At 50.9% G+C, this 18,075-nt stretch overlaps 1 protein-coding gene across 2 annotated transcripts; it reads left to right on the forward strand.

The window, feature by feature from the left end:
• The first annotated feature begins 3,290 nt into the window (after positions 1 to 3,290).
• SLC25A53 (solute carrier family 25 member 53) lies at positions 3,291 to 16,829 on the forward strand. Of its 2 annotated transcripts, none has more exons than XM_030575764.1 (2): positions 3,291 to 3,545; positions 14,604 to 16,829. In XM_030575764.1, the coding sequence occupies exon 2, from the start codon at positions 14,627 to 14,629 to the stop codon at positions 15,536 to 15,538; it is 912 nt and encodes a 303-aa protein (XP_030431624.1). In that variant the 5' UTR covers positions 3,291 to 3,545; positions 14,604 to 14,626; the 3' UTR covers positions 15,539 to 16,829. The 2 variants fall into 2 exon arrangements, with proteins under 2 accessions (XP_030431624.1, XP_030431623.1); XM_030575763.1 differs by lacking the exon at positions 3,291 to 3,545 and adding an exon at positions 5,609 to 6,345.
• Positions 16,830 to 18,075: the final 1,246 nt, after the last annotated feature.

Genomic DNA, 18,075 nt, shown 5'->3' on the forward strand with positions numbered 1-18,075 from the left:
AGCTGCCTGCTTTGTCCACTGCTTGCAGGAAGAGCAGCCCATTGCAGGTAGCTGGTGGGGGCTTGGAACCAGGGTGGACTGGCAGCCCCCCATCACCTCCCCGCTCCCCTAAGTTCCCTGTGCAGCAGCTGCCCAGCAGGCTATCAGTTGCCGGCAGTTCAGCTGTCCCTCCCCCCACTGCCATGTGTTGCTCCTGCCCTCTGCCTTGGAGACTCCTGCTTGCTGTGTGGGGGAGAGGGGAGAAAGAGGGAGGCTGTCTGGATGTCCCCTTACCCCATCTTCCATAGATCATGGGGGGGACACAATAGGGCTCAGGATGGAGGGAGCTTGCAGACAGCAGCTGTGGTCTCAGCAAGCTGATCTAATTAACAAGGCAGTATACTAAAGAGTAGGGTCGGTGTACTTAAAGGGGAAATGCGCATCTCTCTTACATACAGTGTGAGTCTCTGACTGCCCCCTCCCTCTATTCCTGCTGTGTTGTAGTGTGTGACAGTTAACCCTTGAGGGCTCAGCCAATTGCTAGTTCATCGTTTAGCAGTAAGGCATTCCCTGGAAAATATCCCACCCTCTGACTCCTCCACTTCAACCAAGCTTCACAATCATCATCACTGTGTACCAGTATTAAATTTGTTCGTTTGTTTAAAACTTATTTTGTGTGTGTGTTTATATATACATAGTCGTTTGGTGAAAAAAAATTCCCTGGAACCTAATCCCCTCATTTACATTATTTCTTACGGGGAAATTGGATTTGCTTAACATCGTTTTGCTTAAAGTCACACTTTTCAGGAACATAACTATGATGTTAAGTGAGGAGTTACTCTGTTAACTACAATTAATCAGTTTTAAACTGTTTCACTGTTAATACCATTTATTTAAATATTTTTGGATGTTTTCTGTATTTTCAAATATAGGCTGGAGGTTCTAGGCTTCAGCCCCTCTCTGGACACGGGGCTTCTGCCTCCCTCCCTGCCCAGAGGTATGCTATGTTAAAAAATTGATTTTGTTTTCAGTTAATTGCAGGTGTTAACTGATTAATTGACAGCCCTCATTAAAACTATAGTGCGTGATATTGCTTGGATGGGTGTGGGCCTCCACTGGATAAAAGAGCGCCATACATCGGAGACCTATAGTGAGAGCAACTAGATGTGATTGGCAAGAGTCCTAATTGCTTCATGGGGTTTCCCTGTTCAAAAGCAAAAGATAATATATACCTATTCTATAAGGACATTCTTGTTGCCATACCTATTCTATAAGGACATTCTTGTTGCCATACCTTTAAGGGAAATAGCTGCTTCTGGGTGACTAGACTCAGATGATGCAATCATAAAATGAATTTAAGAGGTGCAGATGTCTCAATATAGATTTGCATGTCCATGATTCTTCTAGTGAAATTAAATCTCTTTTCTCCCAATCCCCCTTACATTAGTTTGAATGCAGTTGCGTCACTCAATGCACATTGTGCTCTGCGCCTAAATTTAAACCCTTTTTCCTGCATTTGGTTCCCAGTTGGCCCTGTAGTGGTCTGAGCCCTTAAATGAATGTGAAAGGTGCATATTTCAAATTTAGCAGACAGTTCTCTAAGTGAACTACATGCCACGTGCATACATGCTGTCATTTACTGAACACATCAGCTGTCTTTACCATACAGATCCTGGGAACATCTTGTTGCAGAATGATGCCTTTTGGAAGGTGATATTATACAGAAGGGGAGCCTATAATATAAGCATGAAATGCCAGAAACTTGTAATTCTTCACTGCCTCTTACTTCCTGTACCTAGGAGTAATGGTGCACTTGGCTGCAGTTAAGAGATTTTTATAATTAGGCAGTGCTAAAGAACTGCACAACTGGGTGAAAGGCTCAGTCAGTACAAAGCACATCTCAAAACGTACCTATTCTCGCAACTCTGTCTGAACCAGAATGTGACCTCACTAATGGCAGAACTCTTGTATCCCTGCTATTTGATTTTTGCAGAATGGGGAAACCTGAAGCTGTCCACATAAGAGCAATGTAATTTGCTACTTGCTTTCTTCCTTTTTGGTAGGAGAGCAGATCTATTTGAACACCAGCTGATTTTTCTGGACTCCAGTGCGATTTATTGAAACTCAACAGGATGACTTCAGCCTACAGCAAAGGACAAAGGTTGAGCAGGATCAACGAAAGCCTAACAGTTTTCACCTAGAACACGGAGCAAGTCAAACAAAGTAAATGAGAAATGAGCTCATGCCAAGTTGTAATACATGTGAAAGTTTGGCCTGCTGTAAAAGCTGCCTCTTGGGTGATCAGTCCCTACTGATGGAAGATTTTCCCTCCTTATTTTGCACTCTACTCTTACATCAAGTTGCAAGTTTGACATAAGTTCTCCAGTGCCCAGCATGTGGAGAAGGAGAAATATTTGAAGTGGTTGGTTTGTGCTCCAGCCTTTCTCACAGGCCCAGCGTTCCCCATAGTAAATCCCTCCTTTCATTTAAAAAAGTTTGCTGGTCCATGTGCGTGCAGAGGGCTGGAGAAAGCACAATCCCATGTCTGATCACATTCAGAGAAATCCTGTTAACTGGCTGTTCCTGGAAATTGCCCATTAGTGGGATGTGTCTGAGCCCTGACAGACTCGGACTTCACTCTAATTTATGAATATGATTCGCAGTCGTTCTTTGCTGTCATTTGAGATCCAGGTTGCTTCCATTTTTTCTTGTCTGTCAGTATCTTGCTTCCATTGCTATAAATTAACATCAGAAATGAACCATGAAGCTGGTTCCTGCTAAAGAAATCAGAAATGCTGTCATTTAAAGCAAAATTACCCTGCATCTGTGCAGACACAAAAATAGTGGCTTGTGAGAGTGATAAAAACCCATGCCCAGAAAAAGCTTGGCCAGTAAAACAATTTCAAGGGCTAGTTTTATAGCTTTTTGTATTAGTGGCTGATTTTGGATGGTCAGACCTCAGCAGCTAACGCTCCATAGAATTCACAAGTTGTAACCACATTTATTACTGTAAGCACTCTTTCCAGACAGTCTTCTCTTTGTCTAGTATGTGCTTTGTTGGAAAGGTGGGCTCACAAGCTCTAACACAGCCTACAGTTGACACAAGAAGAGTGTAGTGCTGAATCCCTGCAACCCTGAGAGTGAACTAATGCATTACAATCAAGGTAATATAATGGTTTCCATGCTGCTTCCTGACCCCACCCCTGAGCAGCCATTGGCCAGCTGTGCTCCAGTATGCTTAACTCACTGAGATCTTGTGGCTATTGTTGCTGATGCCTCAGTCCCTAAAGCATCCCAGTTGGTGAGCTGTAATATGCCTGTCCCTGGCTAATGCTGAAGATATGTTCCTGAGTAGCAGTGAGGGCAACCAATGAGATTGTGGCAGGACGGTGTCTCTGTGGAAAGAGGATGTGGTAACCTAGCCCTCTATTTCTGAGGGGCTGCAAATGACATAAGGTAAAATAAAGCTCATTCATCATCTGCAAAGGAGAATGAATTGAGAGCAAGCCAGGAGGGAGAGGCAGTGTGTGTGTGGAAAGCAGGAACAGCTGGAGGATAAACATAAGGTAAAATATTGGTACCATATTTCTAAAAGAGGGTTTCTTCTGCCTCCCCTTGGCTTAGTGATGTACTCCCCCCGCCCCCTTTTAATTGCTTAAAGAACTGAAGTCCCCTCTGATCCTTTTAAACAAACCTAAAGATGCTCCTAATGAACCTCATCAGTCATTGGTTTTTGATTGGCACATTCTCCTCTTAGCGATTTAGTGCATAAAATTATAAGGGTGTTTTTATGCTTTCCTGCCCCCAAATCTAGCCTTTTGCAGAGCGGTCTGACTAAAATATACAATCTGAAATTCCTGGAGGAAAGGAAGGCGGGAGCCCCTCCCCAGCCTTTGATGACATTTGCTTCATGTGAATATATATATATTTTTGTCCGATGTAGATTAACTTTCTTATCCAGGCACTTCTGAAAGTGGCATCAGACTGTAAGGGGTCACCAACATTGTTGGATCTGACTTCCCTTTCTCTTCCCCCAACCTCTCCCCACACTGGTTCTGTGGTTAGGGTTGTTGATTACTGATTACTCTCGCCCCTCGCTCCACCGATATGGTCACAAGGTGCCCGTTATCTACCGGGTAATGAGCGTTGGGATAGGGCGGAGGTTCGATCACTGGATGTCCTCGGGAGGGGTGACAAGTGCCCCGAAGGTAGCAATGGGGATAACGCAAACAATCAGTCGTGGGGTTAAAATTGAGGGTTTATTGAATGGGTCACAAGTGAGGATGAGGAACAACTTAATACTAGTTACAACTTGGGCTTACAATATAATACCAGAACAAATAATAAAAATACTGCAATTACAAACAGAAGCTGACCCTGGTACCGCTCTAAGTCCCAGTAGTTATTCAGGTCCTTCCAAGGGTTAGTAAGGGTGCTATTGGTGCTATTATTAAGCATAAATGCATTTACTCGTCTAAATAAAAGCAAAATGCAATAAGACAACTAAAGCTTGCCGTGAGACTCCGGCTTACAACACGATTACAGGCTCAGTTAGCTAACAAAAATAGCAAAATCAGCAGCTAGGCATACTCACACACAAACCACAAAAGTTTCATCACCACCGGCAGACAGGTAGGCTTCTGAGAACACGGAGCCGAGGGAGATCTCGAGTTGATCAGGCTCGGTTTCGAGTACAGCTTTCTGTGTCTCTCCCTGCCCACTCTTGCACGGTGGGCAATTTATAAGGGTAATGACATGTCCAATTTTTTGGCCAGGCTTCTCCTAATTAGGAGATTTACAGGTGCCTCGTTACCACCCTCGGGGGGGTGGGGGGGGTTTCCTGGAAATGGCTGACCACAAAATTTGCCTAGCCCCAACGGTAACTTTCGGAAATGTTTCTCGCTTGAGAGTACGTGCAGGCTTGTTTCCTGAACATGGAGGCCAGGGCAAAAGCTGCGTAGGTCTGTGACACTAACAAGGGTGACCAGATGTCCCAATTTTACAGAGACGGGCCTGATTTTGGGAGCTTTTTCTTATATAGATACCTATTACCCCGATCCCCCTCCTGATTTTTTACACTTGCTATCTGGTCACCCTATTTTGTGACCCTCTGCAAAGGCTGAGGTTAGAATGGCATTGGGAGGGGTCCATATTCATTGGGTGGCATTGAATCTGGATCAAATTTGCTCAGTTTATAATAAAGTGTGGTTCTTTTCCCCCCCATCTGGCAGTCCAAACAACTCGGTCTGGGATCTGAGTCAACTTACTACCCCAGTCACAAAATCTACTAGCTCTTTGCATCCTCAGGTGATAAGACTGCAGCCTCAGCTGATATTATTTGGGGCCGTGTCAACACATTTTTATTCGCTATTTATTTGATACAGCCCGTAATGTGCTAGTATTTTCTAGACCCTGAAGAAGGCACTATCCCTGGCCTAAGGAACTCATGGTCTAAAGACAGAGTGAGACCAACTGAGAATGGAGAGCAAAAACAGGAGGGACTTGATTTACAGGTTACCAAGATTCCCCATATGCTGTATGGCTGAAGTGGGATTTTGAAGATGGACGTTGATATGGATAGGGTATTGGCCTTATGGACAGGAAGTTTGGTTGCCCCATGTCTAGGTACCCTTGAGGAAGAAGGCCAGAGGCCCAGACTCTCAAAGGGACTTAGGAGCCTAAAGAAGTAGAAAGGCTAGAATACCCACTAAAATTCCTAGCGGAAAGGAAGTAGAGCCACTCCCCAGCCTGCGACGACATTGGCTTCATGTGCAAGAAGCTAACAAATAGGTGGGTGTGGGGGCAACATGAAACCTGACTTGGTCGTATAAGTGGGGGGAGCAGAGTTATACAAGCTGGAGATGCTGACAAGAAGTTTAACTTTGATGCAGTAGCAGATTGCGGGGGGGTGTCCAGTGGAGGGATTTTTTTTTGAGAGATAAAGGAGTTCAGCTGCATTTTGTTTGAACTGAAGGGGAGGCGCATGTGTCTGTCTGTAAAAGTAATATGGTAGGTGAGACAGATGCTGAGAAGGAGAAAGCGACAGGATTTGGATCTGGCCAAGATGTGTAGGGAAATGGAGGAGGATCCAGGCCCAGGGAGGATGGTGGCAGTGATATCAGTAACAGAGGAGAGGCTGTGGAGATGGATTGAGAGGGAAGATCAGGAGTTTGGCTTTGGTTGTACTGTTTCCATCCAGGAGATGGCTGAGATGCAGGCTGAGAAGTGAGAGCGGATGGGAAGAGAAACTGTCCCTCCCCTGAATGTACAATTGGAAGCACACCCTCTGTGACAGCTGTGTGCTGCCATTGTCACCCTGGGATTCTGCCAAGCGCTCCCATCCTGCAAAGACTTCACCTGACTTCAGTGAGTCTGTTTGCATGTGCGTGAAGTTGTACAGCTGTCCTGGCAGGAGCAGGGCCTAGGTATGTCACTGGTATCTGTGTACCACCCGGGTCATGGCACAATTAGTTTCCCTAAGCAGGATGGGTGAATAATCCTGGGGAGGAGTGGAATGCATCTCCCCCTCCCCTTGCTGGAGAGCTTGCACTCAGCCCACTTCCTCCCTGGGGTGACCTCCCTTGGCTGTAGCAGAGCTGCAGCAGGGAGGAGTTTGACCCATGGTGCTGAACTCATGTAGTTACCTACCTACTGCTAGAGTGACAACCAGTCACGTTTGTTTTTATCACTAATGGGAGCAGAGGGGGCTCAGACCACTCCTATGAAGCAGAGCTGTTGAGTCAGAAGGTGCCACTTTGGCAGGGACTCTTCAAAGCAGAAACACCTTGCAGAGGGGTTGTCTCTCTGAAAACTTGGGCAAGGTGGAAAGGAAATAAAAAGAGGTGGGGTGGGAGGAGGCATGGTTTGAAGAGTTTTGTGCCGCAGGGGAGCTCTGTTTCAATACAATTGTTCTTCTTCGAGTGATTGCTCATATCCATTCCAGTTAGGTGTGCGTGCATGCTCGTCAGAAGATTTTTACCCTCGCAACTCCGGCGGGTCGGCAGGTCGCCCCCTGGAGTGGCACCGCCATGGTGCTGGATATATACCCCTGCCGACCCGTCCACTCCTCAGTTCCTTCTTACCGCCCGTGTCGGTCGTTGGGACAGTAGAACGTGGCTTAGCTGTCCTCCACTTCCCTAGCTTCTCTTCATTCATCTGATCTCTTATTGTGTATAGTTGACTTAGTCCATAGTATAATTAGTTTTATAGTTTATAGTTGTTAGTTAGTTAGTTGTACATAGTTTAGCGGGGTTTGGGCTCTAGCCCTTCCCCACACCCAGTGGCTGGGCCCATGCCCGGTTCACCAGGGTTTAAACCGTGCTCGGCCTGTAAAAAGCCGATGCCCACAAGCGATCCCCACAACTCTTGCCTAAAGTGCCTTGGGGAATCGCACATCTCTGACAAGTGCCGCATTTGCAAGGCCTTTAAGCCGCAGATTAAAGACTCTCCTTATGGAGGCAGCTCTTAACCCTCCATCCTCGGCAGCGCTCTTCCGGCACTGGACCGCGCCGGCTCCGCCAAGACACCTCGGCACCGGCCTTCTCCGGCACATGGACCTGACCGAAGGCCTTCAACTTCCTCCACACCTTCGGTGCAGACCCGTCCGGATCGCCCGGCACCTACCCCTGCCGCGGCACCGATTATCGTGGTACCGTCGACTCCGGTCCTGAGAGGGCTGTCGAGTCCGGTCCAGGAGAGTTCCCCGGTGAGACCTGTGGTCGAGCTGATGGTCTCCTCCACGCCGGAGACATTCTCCTCGGCCAGGGACCTTATTGCGATGACTGAATCTGCCCTGCCTCAACCCCCAGCACCGCCGGTGTGGGTCTCCCTTCCAGAGGCAAGCCTGCCGCTATGAGGCCTCCTTCGCTGGAGTCAAGCCGGCAACGGTCCCAATCCAGGTCCCGGCACTGCTCAAGGTCTCATGCTCGGTCCCAATCTCGATGCCGCTCACAGTCCCGGCACCACTCACCCAGGCGACACCGGTCGTACTCGCGGCGCAGATCCACCTCTCGTCCTGGTCGGTACTCTCAATACCGCTCCAGCTCTAGGCACCTCTCCTGGCACCGAGACTCTCGCAGCCGGTCCTGTCGCAGATGCTCAAGATCCAGGTTGACCTCCCAGCACTGCACTGGTTGCAGGTCCCAGTCTTGGTCTCAGCACCGACATGATTCCCGGTACCGATCCCCGGCACCGAGGAGATCTGCAACGACGGGAGCGAGGGACTCATACCAGCCTTGTTCGGCTCCTCTATGGCCGTCCCTGTCATCTCAGGCGGACAGTGTATATGCCCCGGACACTGACGTGCCTGCTGCCTTGTTCAGCGAGCCCGAGCCTCAAGATCATAGTCCGCAGCAGTGGGGATTCTGGGACGCCCTGGGCGTAACAATCAGGCCCAAGGCCCTCTCCCAGGTCCACCGCGCTCGACGGGCCCTCGGAACACAGGGCAACCGGAGGCCACGATTACCCGCACTCCCCCTTCCTACTATGGAGGAAGGGTTGATCCAGCCTCAGGACTCTGAGCTCCCCAGGGAGACGGACATGATGCTTCCGGTGGAGCCCTCATGAGACCCGCTCGTTCCAGGTCTCTCCTCTTCATCCTCCCCTGACAAGGCTGTAGCTGGAACCTCGTCGGCCAGCTCTCCTCCAATTGACCTCAGGGCCCACCAGGACCTCCTCAGGCGTGTTGCACAGAACATGAACTTAAAAGCCGAGGAGGTCCCAGAGGTCCAAGACCCAGTGCTGGACATATTGTCATCCGATCCCCCCACTAGAGTGGCCCTCCCATTTATCAAGACCATACAGGCTAATGCCACTACAATATGGCAGTGTCCGGCCTCTGTTCCGCCCGCTGCGCGAGGAGTAGAGCGCAAACACATGGTGCCCTCAAAGGGCTATGAATATCTATATGTACATCCTCCTCCTTGCTCCCTCGTCGTCCAGTTGGTTAACGAGAGGGAGCGCCATGGCCAGCAGGCCCCAACCCCTAAATTGAAGGACGCGAGGCGCATGGACTTGCTAGGGTGTAAAGTTTACTCTGCGGGAGCCCTCCAGCTCCGTGTGTCCAACCAGCAAGCCCTCCTTAGCCACTATAGCTACAACACCTGGGCAGCGGCGGACAAATTTAAGGAGCTGCTTCCGCAGGACGCATGGCAGGAGTTCTTGGCGATCCTCGACGAGGGGAAAAAGGTCGCGAGAACTTCCCTCCAAGCTTCCCGGACACACCGTGGACTCAACCGCCAGGACTTCTGGCCTCTGGCATGACTATGCGCCGTATCTCGTGGCTGCCGGTCTCCGGCCTCCCCCCAGAGCTCCAGCACACTATTCAGGGACCTCCATTCGAGGGTCAAGGGCTGTTTTCGGACAAAACTGACCCTAGGCTGCAGAGCCTAAAAGACAACAAGGTCATCGTGCTCATTAGGGATGCACATGCCTGTAACTCAGTGCAGGCCCTTCCGACCCCAACAGCACTGCCCTTACCCTCAGTCCCGGCAGAGACAAGACTTCGCCAGACGGCGAGGCAGAAACGGCCGCCAGAGGCAATCAGGCAACCAAGGGGGCCAGAACCAAAGCTCCTCCAAGCCTTCCTCCGGGCCAAAACCTTCCTTTTGAAGGTGCGCCCAAGGGCATTGTACCAGTTTCTTTAAAGGATCCGTCCCCGCCCTTTTCCAACCGGCTTTCCTTTTTCCTCCCTGCGTGGTCCCAGCTAACATCAGATCGTTGGGTCCTATGCACGTTGGAACTTGGATACCATCTACAATTTTATTTCAAACCCTCCCCTCCCTCGTCCCTCTTCACGGACCCCTCTCACGAGCAACTCCTCCTACAGGAGGAGCAAACGCTCCTCGCCAAAGGAGCCATAGAGGAGGTACTGGAGCACGAGTGGGTCAAGGGGTTTTATTCCTGCTACTTCCTGATCCCCAAGGCGAACGGAGGTCTCAGACCAATCCTCAATCTGTGGGAACTCAACAGATAGATGGTAACGTTGAAGTTCCGTATGGTATCTCTGGGGACCATTATCCCATCCCTAGATCCTGGAGACTGGTATGCTGCCCTTGACATGCAAGATGCCTACTTCCAAATAACCATCTTCCCACCTCACAGGAGGTTCCTCCGGTTCGTGGTCAACCGGCAGCATTTTCAGTTCGCGGTCCTCCCGCTCTACAGCCCCAAGAGTATTCACCAAATGTATGGCTGTAGTCGCGCCCACTTTGCCACAGTCGGATACAGGTCTTTCCGTATCTAGACGACTGGCTTATCTGCAGGACCTCCAAGACGCAAGTCCTTAGTCACGTCCGCATTGTCAAGAACCTTTTCCTACATCTAGGTCTAATGATCAATGTGGAAAAATCGACTCTAATCCCCACTCAGAGGACAGATTTTATTGGTGCCACCTTGGACTCGTCTCTTGCCAAAGCCGGCCTACCACTGCCACGGTTCCAGGCTCTGACGGCCATCATCCGGAGGCTGCAAGCGGCGCCGCTAACTTCGGTACGCACCTGTCTCGCTCTCTTGGGCCACATGGCGGCCTGCATGTTCGTAACGAACTACGCAAGACTGCGCCTACGGCCCCTCCAATCCTGGCTCAACTCACAATACCGTCCAGCCAGGGATCCTATGGACATGGTCGTCACCATTCCCTTGACCGTGCTAGACTCCTTCCAGTGGTGGCTGGATCCGTCCATGGTGTGTGCGGGGCTCCCGTTCCACCCGCCCCAGCCCTCGGCGTCCCTCACAATGGACGCATCATCCCTCGGTTGGGGGGCTCACCTTGGGCACCTACGCACCCAAGGCCGTTGGTCACCTCACGAACTGGGCCTCCACATCAACGTCCGGGAGCTGAGAGCGGTCTGCCTTGCTTGTCAGACGTTCTGACAACACTTGCAGGGCCGTTGTGGTCGGTATTCACTGACAACACAACAGCCATGCACTACATAAACAAACAGGGCGGCACGAGATCTTCACCCCTGTGCCAGGAAACCTTACGACTATGGGACTTCTGCATAGCCCATTCTATATACCTCATCGCATCCTTTCTCCCAGGAGTTCGGAACACGCTGGCGGATCGCCTCAGCAGATCCTTCCTTTCCCACGAATGGTCGCTTCGCCCGGATGTTGCTCTTTCACTCTTCCGGAAGTGGGGGTTTCCCCGGATAGACTTCTTTGCATTCCGCAGGAACAGGAAATGCCAGACGTTCTGCTCCTTTCAAGGCCTCTCACCGGCTTCAATGGCGGACGCCTTCCTTGTGCTGTGGACGACGCACCTGCTCTACGCCTTTCCACCGTTTCCATTCGTCCACAGGGTCCTACTGAAAGCACGCAGGGACAAAGCCCGCTGATCATGCTAGCCTCCAGCATGGCCTCGGCAGCACTGGTACACCATGTTGCTAGACCTATCCATAGCCGACCCTGTCCCCTGCTTCTTCAACCTGGACCTAATCACCCATGTACCATGGCAAGCTCCATCACCGGACCCTTCAGTCGCTCCACCTCACGGCATGGCTCCTGCATGGCTGACCTCACTCTGAGCTTGCGTTGCTCACCCCGGTGCAGCAGGTACTCTTGGGCAGCAGGAAACCTCCACTAGAGCTACATATTTGGCCAAGTGGAAGCGCTTCGCGTGCTGGTGTGTGGAGCAGAACTTCCTTCCCGCCGAGGTCCCTATCCAACATCTTGGGATTACCTCTGGTCCCTCAAACAACAGGGCTTGCTGGTATCATCCTTGAGGGTGCACTTGGCGGCCATCTCTACATTCCACCCAGGAGAGGATGGCCGCTCAGTGTTTTCCATCCGATGGTGTCTAGGTTCCTCGTAAGGGCCTAGAGCGCCTCTACCATCAATTACGCAGCCCTGCCCCAACATGGGACCTTAACTTGTTCTTGCAGACTCATGTCCCTCCTTTCAAACGTTAGCAACTGTGACTCCCTTCTCTACCTCTCCTGGAAAACTGCTTTCCTGGTGGCCATCACACTCCGTGAGACAGGTTTCGAACTCGGGCCCTCACAGTGGACCCCCCCGTTATGTGTTCCATCAGGACAAGGTGCAGTTGCGACCGCATCCAGCCTTTCTCCCCAAAGTGGCATCGGCCTTCCACGTTAACCAGGAGATCTTCCTCCCTGTCTTCTTCCCAAAACCGCATTCCTCTGGCAGGGAGCAGCAGCTACACTCCCTAGACGTTTGTAGAGTGCTTGCTTTTTATAGAGAGCGAACTAAGCCATTCCGCAGAACCCCCCAACTCTTTGTCGCGGTGGCTGAGCGGATCAAGGGGCTTCCTGTCTCCTCACAATGGATTTCCTCCTGGGTAACGTCGTGCATCCGCGCCTGTTATGACTTGGCTCACGTCCCATCGGGCCACGTGACTGCGCACTCCACCAGGGCTCAGACATCATCAGCTGCTTTCCTCGCTCACGTGCCCATTCATGAAATCTGTCGTGCAGCGACCTGGTCCTCGGTCCACACCTTTGCCTCCCACTATGCCCTGGTTCAGCAGTCTAGGGATGACGCAGCCTTTGGCTCCGCCGTATTGCACTCTGCGACATCTCACTCCGACCCCACCATCTAGGTACGGCTTGGGAATCACCTAACTGGAATAGATATGAGCAATCACTCGAAGAAGAAAAGATGGTCACTCACCTTTGTAACTGTTGTTCTTCGAGATGTATTGCTCATATCCATTCCACACCCGCCCTCCTTCCCCACTGTCGGAGTAGCCAGCAAGAAGGAACTGAGGAGCGGACAGGTCGGCAGGGCTATATATCCAGCGCCATGGTGGCGCCACTCCAGGGGGCGACCTGCCAGCCCGCCGGAGTTGCTAGGATAAAAATCTTCCAATGAGTGTGCACACGCGGCGCGCACACCTAACTGGAATGGATATGAGCAACACATCTCGAAGAACAACAGTTACAAAGGTGAGTAACCGTCTTTTCCCAGCAGCCTTTTAACTCAGCTTCCCAATTCACTGCACTCAGGTAGCCTGTGGAATAAGACTCACCCCATCACTGCAGGAAGCTTCTAGGTAAGCTCTCAGAAGATAAGAGGAAGTAATTACCACTAAAAGCTTTTTCTTAGGCCATTCAGCGCTTCACCACAGCCAGAAGGAAAGTCTGCATTGAGCCAAAGTCCACCCTGGGGTAACCTCCATTGATTCTATAGAGTTGCAGCAGGGATGAGTTGGGCCCATGATGCTGAACTCATTGTATCTGCATGTCATCTTAGATCTGAAATCTGTTGTGGCAGCTGCTGCATGTGATTTTTTTAAAAGTGCCTTTAAACAAGATCCCACTTTCTTCATATCGTTATTTGTATCGCAGTAGCGCCTGAGACCCAAGGGCCTGAACCAGGACCCCATTGCGCTAGGCGCTGGACAAACAGACCAGTCCTTGCCCCAAAGAACTTCCAATTCAAGTATAAGATGAGACATTGGATGGAAACAGACAGGTGGGGAGTACAAGCAGTGGGAAGTGTGGGGTAAAACCCCACTCCACTTACCATGTGAGAGGCAGCAATGCAGCATTGCCTCCGTGCTGAAGGGATGGGCTGGTGTTTGTCCTGCCCACGCCTGTTCCCTGCTGCTGGATTGCTCAGGAGAAGGTCACCAAGTGGTGCTGTGCAAGAAGCCCCCACACCCAATGCCTGTTCCCCCACCCTGCACTGTGGAACTGCAGTGAGTCTGCCATGTGGCCCTCCACAGCCACTCTGCCGGATTCAACCATACGTTCCCCATAAACTAATGCACACTATCCTAAAGGGAATTAGAGGCCTGATCCAAATCCTATTGAAGTACAAGGAAAAGTTCCCCCAGGCTTCAGTGGGCTTCAGATGAGGCCCTAGATGCCTGGGTTAGCTCCACGGGGAAGGAATGTTTAGCTTCCATAGCACAGGGGTTGTGCCCTGGGATGTGACTGTACAGTACCCAGCTCCATGGAGACTCAGGCCTCTCATTTCCTACACTGGCACAGACTTCAGCCAGACCCAGTGCTCTGTCAGGACAAACTGCCTGATGGAGGTGATTCTAGAAAGCCACATCTAGTTGGTACAGGAACAGTGGTAATCTGGGGTAGAGACACTGCAAAATCTTATCAAGCTACATAAGATACCAGACCTCCACAGAAAGGACCATTGGACTGATGTCTCTCTCTTGGGGATGATTGGCTCCAGCTGATTATAGGGTAGATGCTGATAACAAAGAGACAAGGGGGAGCAACAAAAGGTACATGCTGGGACTTCAGGCTGCTGCCATGAGGCAGCTCTGCTGAAAAAACGCATACAAAAGCTTTGTCCCCGACATGGGGAAACAAGTACATAAGGAAACGTTAGTGCTCATCCCATAGGAGAGAAGGGATAAAATGCAGCTCTCATGTTAGCAGAGACCTGGGGTAAGACAGGGTGGGTGGTGGAGGAAAGACAGAAAATCACTCCTCCCACTGACCAAGGGACAGGGCAGTCAGTGTTCCAACGTGGCCTGGGGTCAGTGTTTGAAGAGGGGTCATTTCTTGTGAATTAGTTCCAGGTAGGAGCAAACTAGTCAACCAGACAGTAATACACCTTTCCAGCTGGTGAATAACTCTGACTCACTTGCCCCATAGCCTTCTTATAAACTCTTACGGGTTTTTTCTACCTGATCCTAGTGGTTAAAGGAGAAGGTCTCAGAATGGGGGACAAGGCCAGGATGCAGCACGGAGACCCTGAGAGGAGGGAGGAGGAAGAGAGAAGGTGGAGCTCCAGGAGTTACAATGTAGGGGCCATCTCCAGCTTCCTCTCTACCCTTGTTACCTTCCCCATCTACAAGACCATCTTCCGCCAGCAGATCCATGCCTTTTCCATACAGGAGGCCATACAGCAACTGCGCCAGGAAGGCATGCGCCGCTTCTACCGGGGCCTCTTCCCACCACTCTTGTCCAAGACGCTCCAGGGAACCCTGTTGTTTGGCACCCATGACAGCTTGCTCCTTCTCCTCACCAGCAACCCTTCTGAGCCTTGCACGCTGGGGAAGCGGTGGACAGCAGGCTTCCTGTCTGGCTCAGTAGAGGCCTTAGTCCTGAACCCCTTTGAGCGGGTCCAGAATGTCCTGCAAGATGGACGGAAAGATGCCAGGTTCCCAAACACCCGCAGCATCCTGCGGGAATTCAACTCGTATGGTCTGAAGGAAAGGCTGGTTGTAGGCTACTACCGTGGCCTCAGCCCCGTCCTGCTGCGGAACAGCCTGGGCAGTGCACTATACTTCTCTTTTAAGGATCCCCTCCGTGATGGCCTGGCCACGAGGGGCTTGCCTAGCTGGCTCCCTGCCCTGGTGTCTGGCAGCGTTAATGGGACGGTGACTTGCCTGGCATTGTACCCTCTGAGTGTCCTCATTGCTAACATGCAGTCACAGATTGTGGGGAGGGATCTCCTCGGCCTCCGGCAGTCTGTGTGGTCTGTCTGGGAGTCACACGGGAGGAAGCTGACCCTTCTCTATCGGGGCGGCTCCCTCCTTGTCCTCAGGTCCTGCCTGACATGGGGTCTCACCACTGCCATCCATGATTTCCTGAAAGAGAACACAGGGCAGAAGTCCCAGGAGGAATAAGGGGAGAGGCCAGAGAACCATTGGCCCTGACATGTCTAGTGTCATGTCTCAGAGCCCTGAGGACCTTGAATGGGATTTTGCTTGTTTACAAAGAGGCCCTGAAGTTCATAGTCAATAAAACTTTAACACACAAGCTAAACCTCCAACCTACAGGTCAAAGGTCATTCTCTGAGGCCATACTTTCAAGATCAAGGAGCAACTTTGGGAAGGTGGGAGGGTCAAGGGGACTTAACCAATCAGAAAGTTGCTTGGTGTTTCGTTGTGTTTTTTTAAACAGCCTTTTAATAATCTGGAGTTTGTGTTCTGTGGCCACCAGGAGTGAGCCAAACCCTGCCTGCAAAAGGCTGATCTGATCATATGTTTATGGCGGTGCCCATGCTCTCCTAGTCTAAGCACATGATGGAGAGTCAGGTGAGCAGGGTTCTGTTCCGAACTGTGCCACTGTGATCTCCTAAAAACATCTAATATCTTGTGCCTCATCTTTAAAAATAGGGATCATAGTATTTTCCTGTTTAAGTGCTTTGAGCGCATGGGTAGAAAGTGCTACAGAATTGCAATGTGTTCACATATTATTGCAAACCATAGATGAAACATGCACTGTCCCTCCTATAAGAGAATTTCCCTCTACTACTGTCTGTTCATGATTTCTTGAGCACTCAACTGAGCTAAACCCTAGACGCCAAATTCTGTTCTTGCATTTGCACTTGTGCCTCTGATTAGTTCAACGCTCAGGATACGGAGAACAGTGGAAAGTGGACTGAGGTGGTGAAGCTAGGCCATGCAGTTTAGGTTTGGCTATTCATAAAAGGAAGAAGCTGGTGGAGCTGCTAGAAGGCAGGCTCCTTCAACTGGATTGACCCGAAGCACGAAGCAGAAAATTGGGACTCTCCAGCTAATCTCTCTGGAAGTGGCAACTTAGACTCCTGGGTGAATTTCTGGCTCCACTGTAGTCAATGAGATTGAGAATTTGGAGGGCAGATTTCAGGCCATGTGTGTTTTAATTGTCAGTTCATGTAGCTACAGAGAAGCTTGGGGTGAAGGTTATGGTCACAGCTGAGTTCTGCAAGCTTTCATGATCCTCCAAACATCCTTCCAGAGTTCAAAGCTGGGCTTGGCACAGGACCGTTCCTGTTATATGTGAAGGGTGATCTGCCAATTTCGTGCCCATGGTGCTGTTAGATCTGTCACAGCCTTTGCTAGTACTGGTCAGACAACATGATGAACTCCCTTGCAGAGTGGGTGGGGTGGGCATGTAGCAGTTCCACTCCTTCCTCTCTGAGAGATTCCAGGTGGGTGTCACTCAGGGCCGGTGCTTCCATTTAGGCAGCCTAGGCAATCGCCTAGGGCACCAGAATAAATGGTGGGAGCCGTTTTGCCGGAGGGGGGCGGCAGGCGGCTCCGGTGGAGCTGCCGCAGTGTTGCCTGCGGAGGGTCCGGTGCTCCGCGCCTCCGGTAGTCCTGCCCGCAGGCATGATTGGCAGCAGTTCCTCCGGAGCCACGGTGCACCGGACCCTCCGCAGGCACCACGGCGGCGGTGGCAGCTCCAGTGGAGCCACGGGACCAGCGGGTGGGGTGGCGAAATTGCTGTCCGCCTATGGCGTTCAAACCCCTAATGCCAGTCCTGGTGTCACTGAGTCATTTCTCTGCCTCTCGGAGGCTTCTTACATGCCAGCATCTGTCCTGATATCACTCCTGTTCAACTGGCAGGCATGTTGGCTGGGAGATGGCATGAAGCTGTGCCGTGTTGCAGCACAGGAATGTGGAGATGACCTTGCAGGGGGCAGAGCATGTACTGAAGATGGACAGATGAGTGCATGAGAACTTGTTCTGCTCAGAGATGCAATTCAATGTCAAAAAATTATTTTTTTTGTTAGCCTGATTAAATCAAACACCCTTTAGACCGATTCAGCTCAGATGGAAGCAGTTGCAATTCCAATGAGCTATCAGTGGGCAAATGTATCTAATTGGCCTATCATCATGATTTTGTTCTTCTGCCAGAAGCAGTGTGACCCAGATCCTCAAAGGTATTAAACACCTAGTTCCCAGTGAGATATAGGCACCTACTTACATCTGCACCAGAATCTCAGGTGTTGGTGAGCAGCAGCGGTGCCAGGGTTTTTGGGCGCCTAGGCGGGGTCCTTCCGTGCTTCCGGTCTTCGGGGCACTTCAGCGGTGGTCCCGGAGCAAGTAAAGGACCCACCACAGAATTGCAAGCCGAAGACATGGAGCACGGAAGGACCCCTGCTGCCAAATTGCCGCCGAGGGCCACAAAATGCCACCCTCCCAAATCCTGGTGCCTTAGGCGACCGCTTAGGGTCCCTAAATGGAAGCACCGGCCCTGTTGGTGAGATGCTTTTACTTAGCAATTACATCAACAATCTGATGATGACACATGATTCAGTATCTGACTCGGGCTGTAACCTCTGTCCGTCTCTCTCTCGATCTGATTTCCTGTTAAGACTCCTGCGTAGTCCACAAGATGACGCTGTGCCCCAGTCTCTATGCTTCATGGGGTTAGTGGATGTTTCACTCTACCA

Source organism: Gopherus evgoodei, chromosome 9 (genome assembly GCF_007399415.2).
Source record: "Gopherus evgoodei ecotype Sinaloan lineage chromosome 9, rGopEvg1_v1.p, whole genome shotgun sequence".
Classification (NCBI taxonomy): Eukaryota; Metazoa; Chordata; order Testudines; family Testudinidae; genus Gopherus; species Gopherus evgoodei.

Coding starts and splice junctions, on each gene's coding strand:
- SLC25A53 (XM_030575763.1), top strand. CDS start 6,243: ATGTACAATTGGAAGCACACCCTCTGTGACAGCTGTGTGCTGCCATTG. Junction 6,346..14,603: donor AAAGACTTCACCTGACTTCA/GTGAGTCTGTTT, acceptor ACCTGATCCTAG/TGGTTAAAGGAGAAGGTCTC.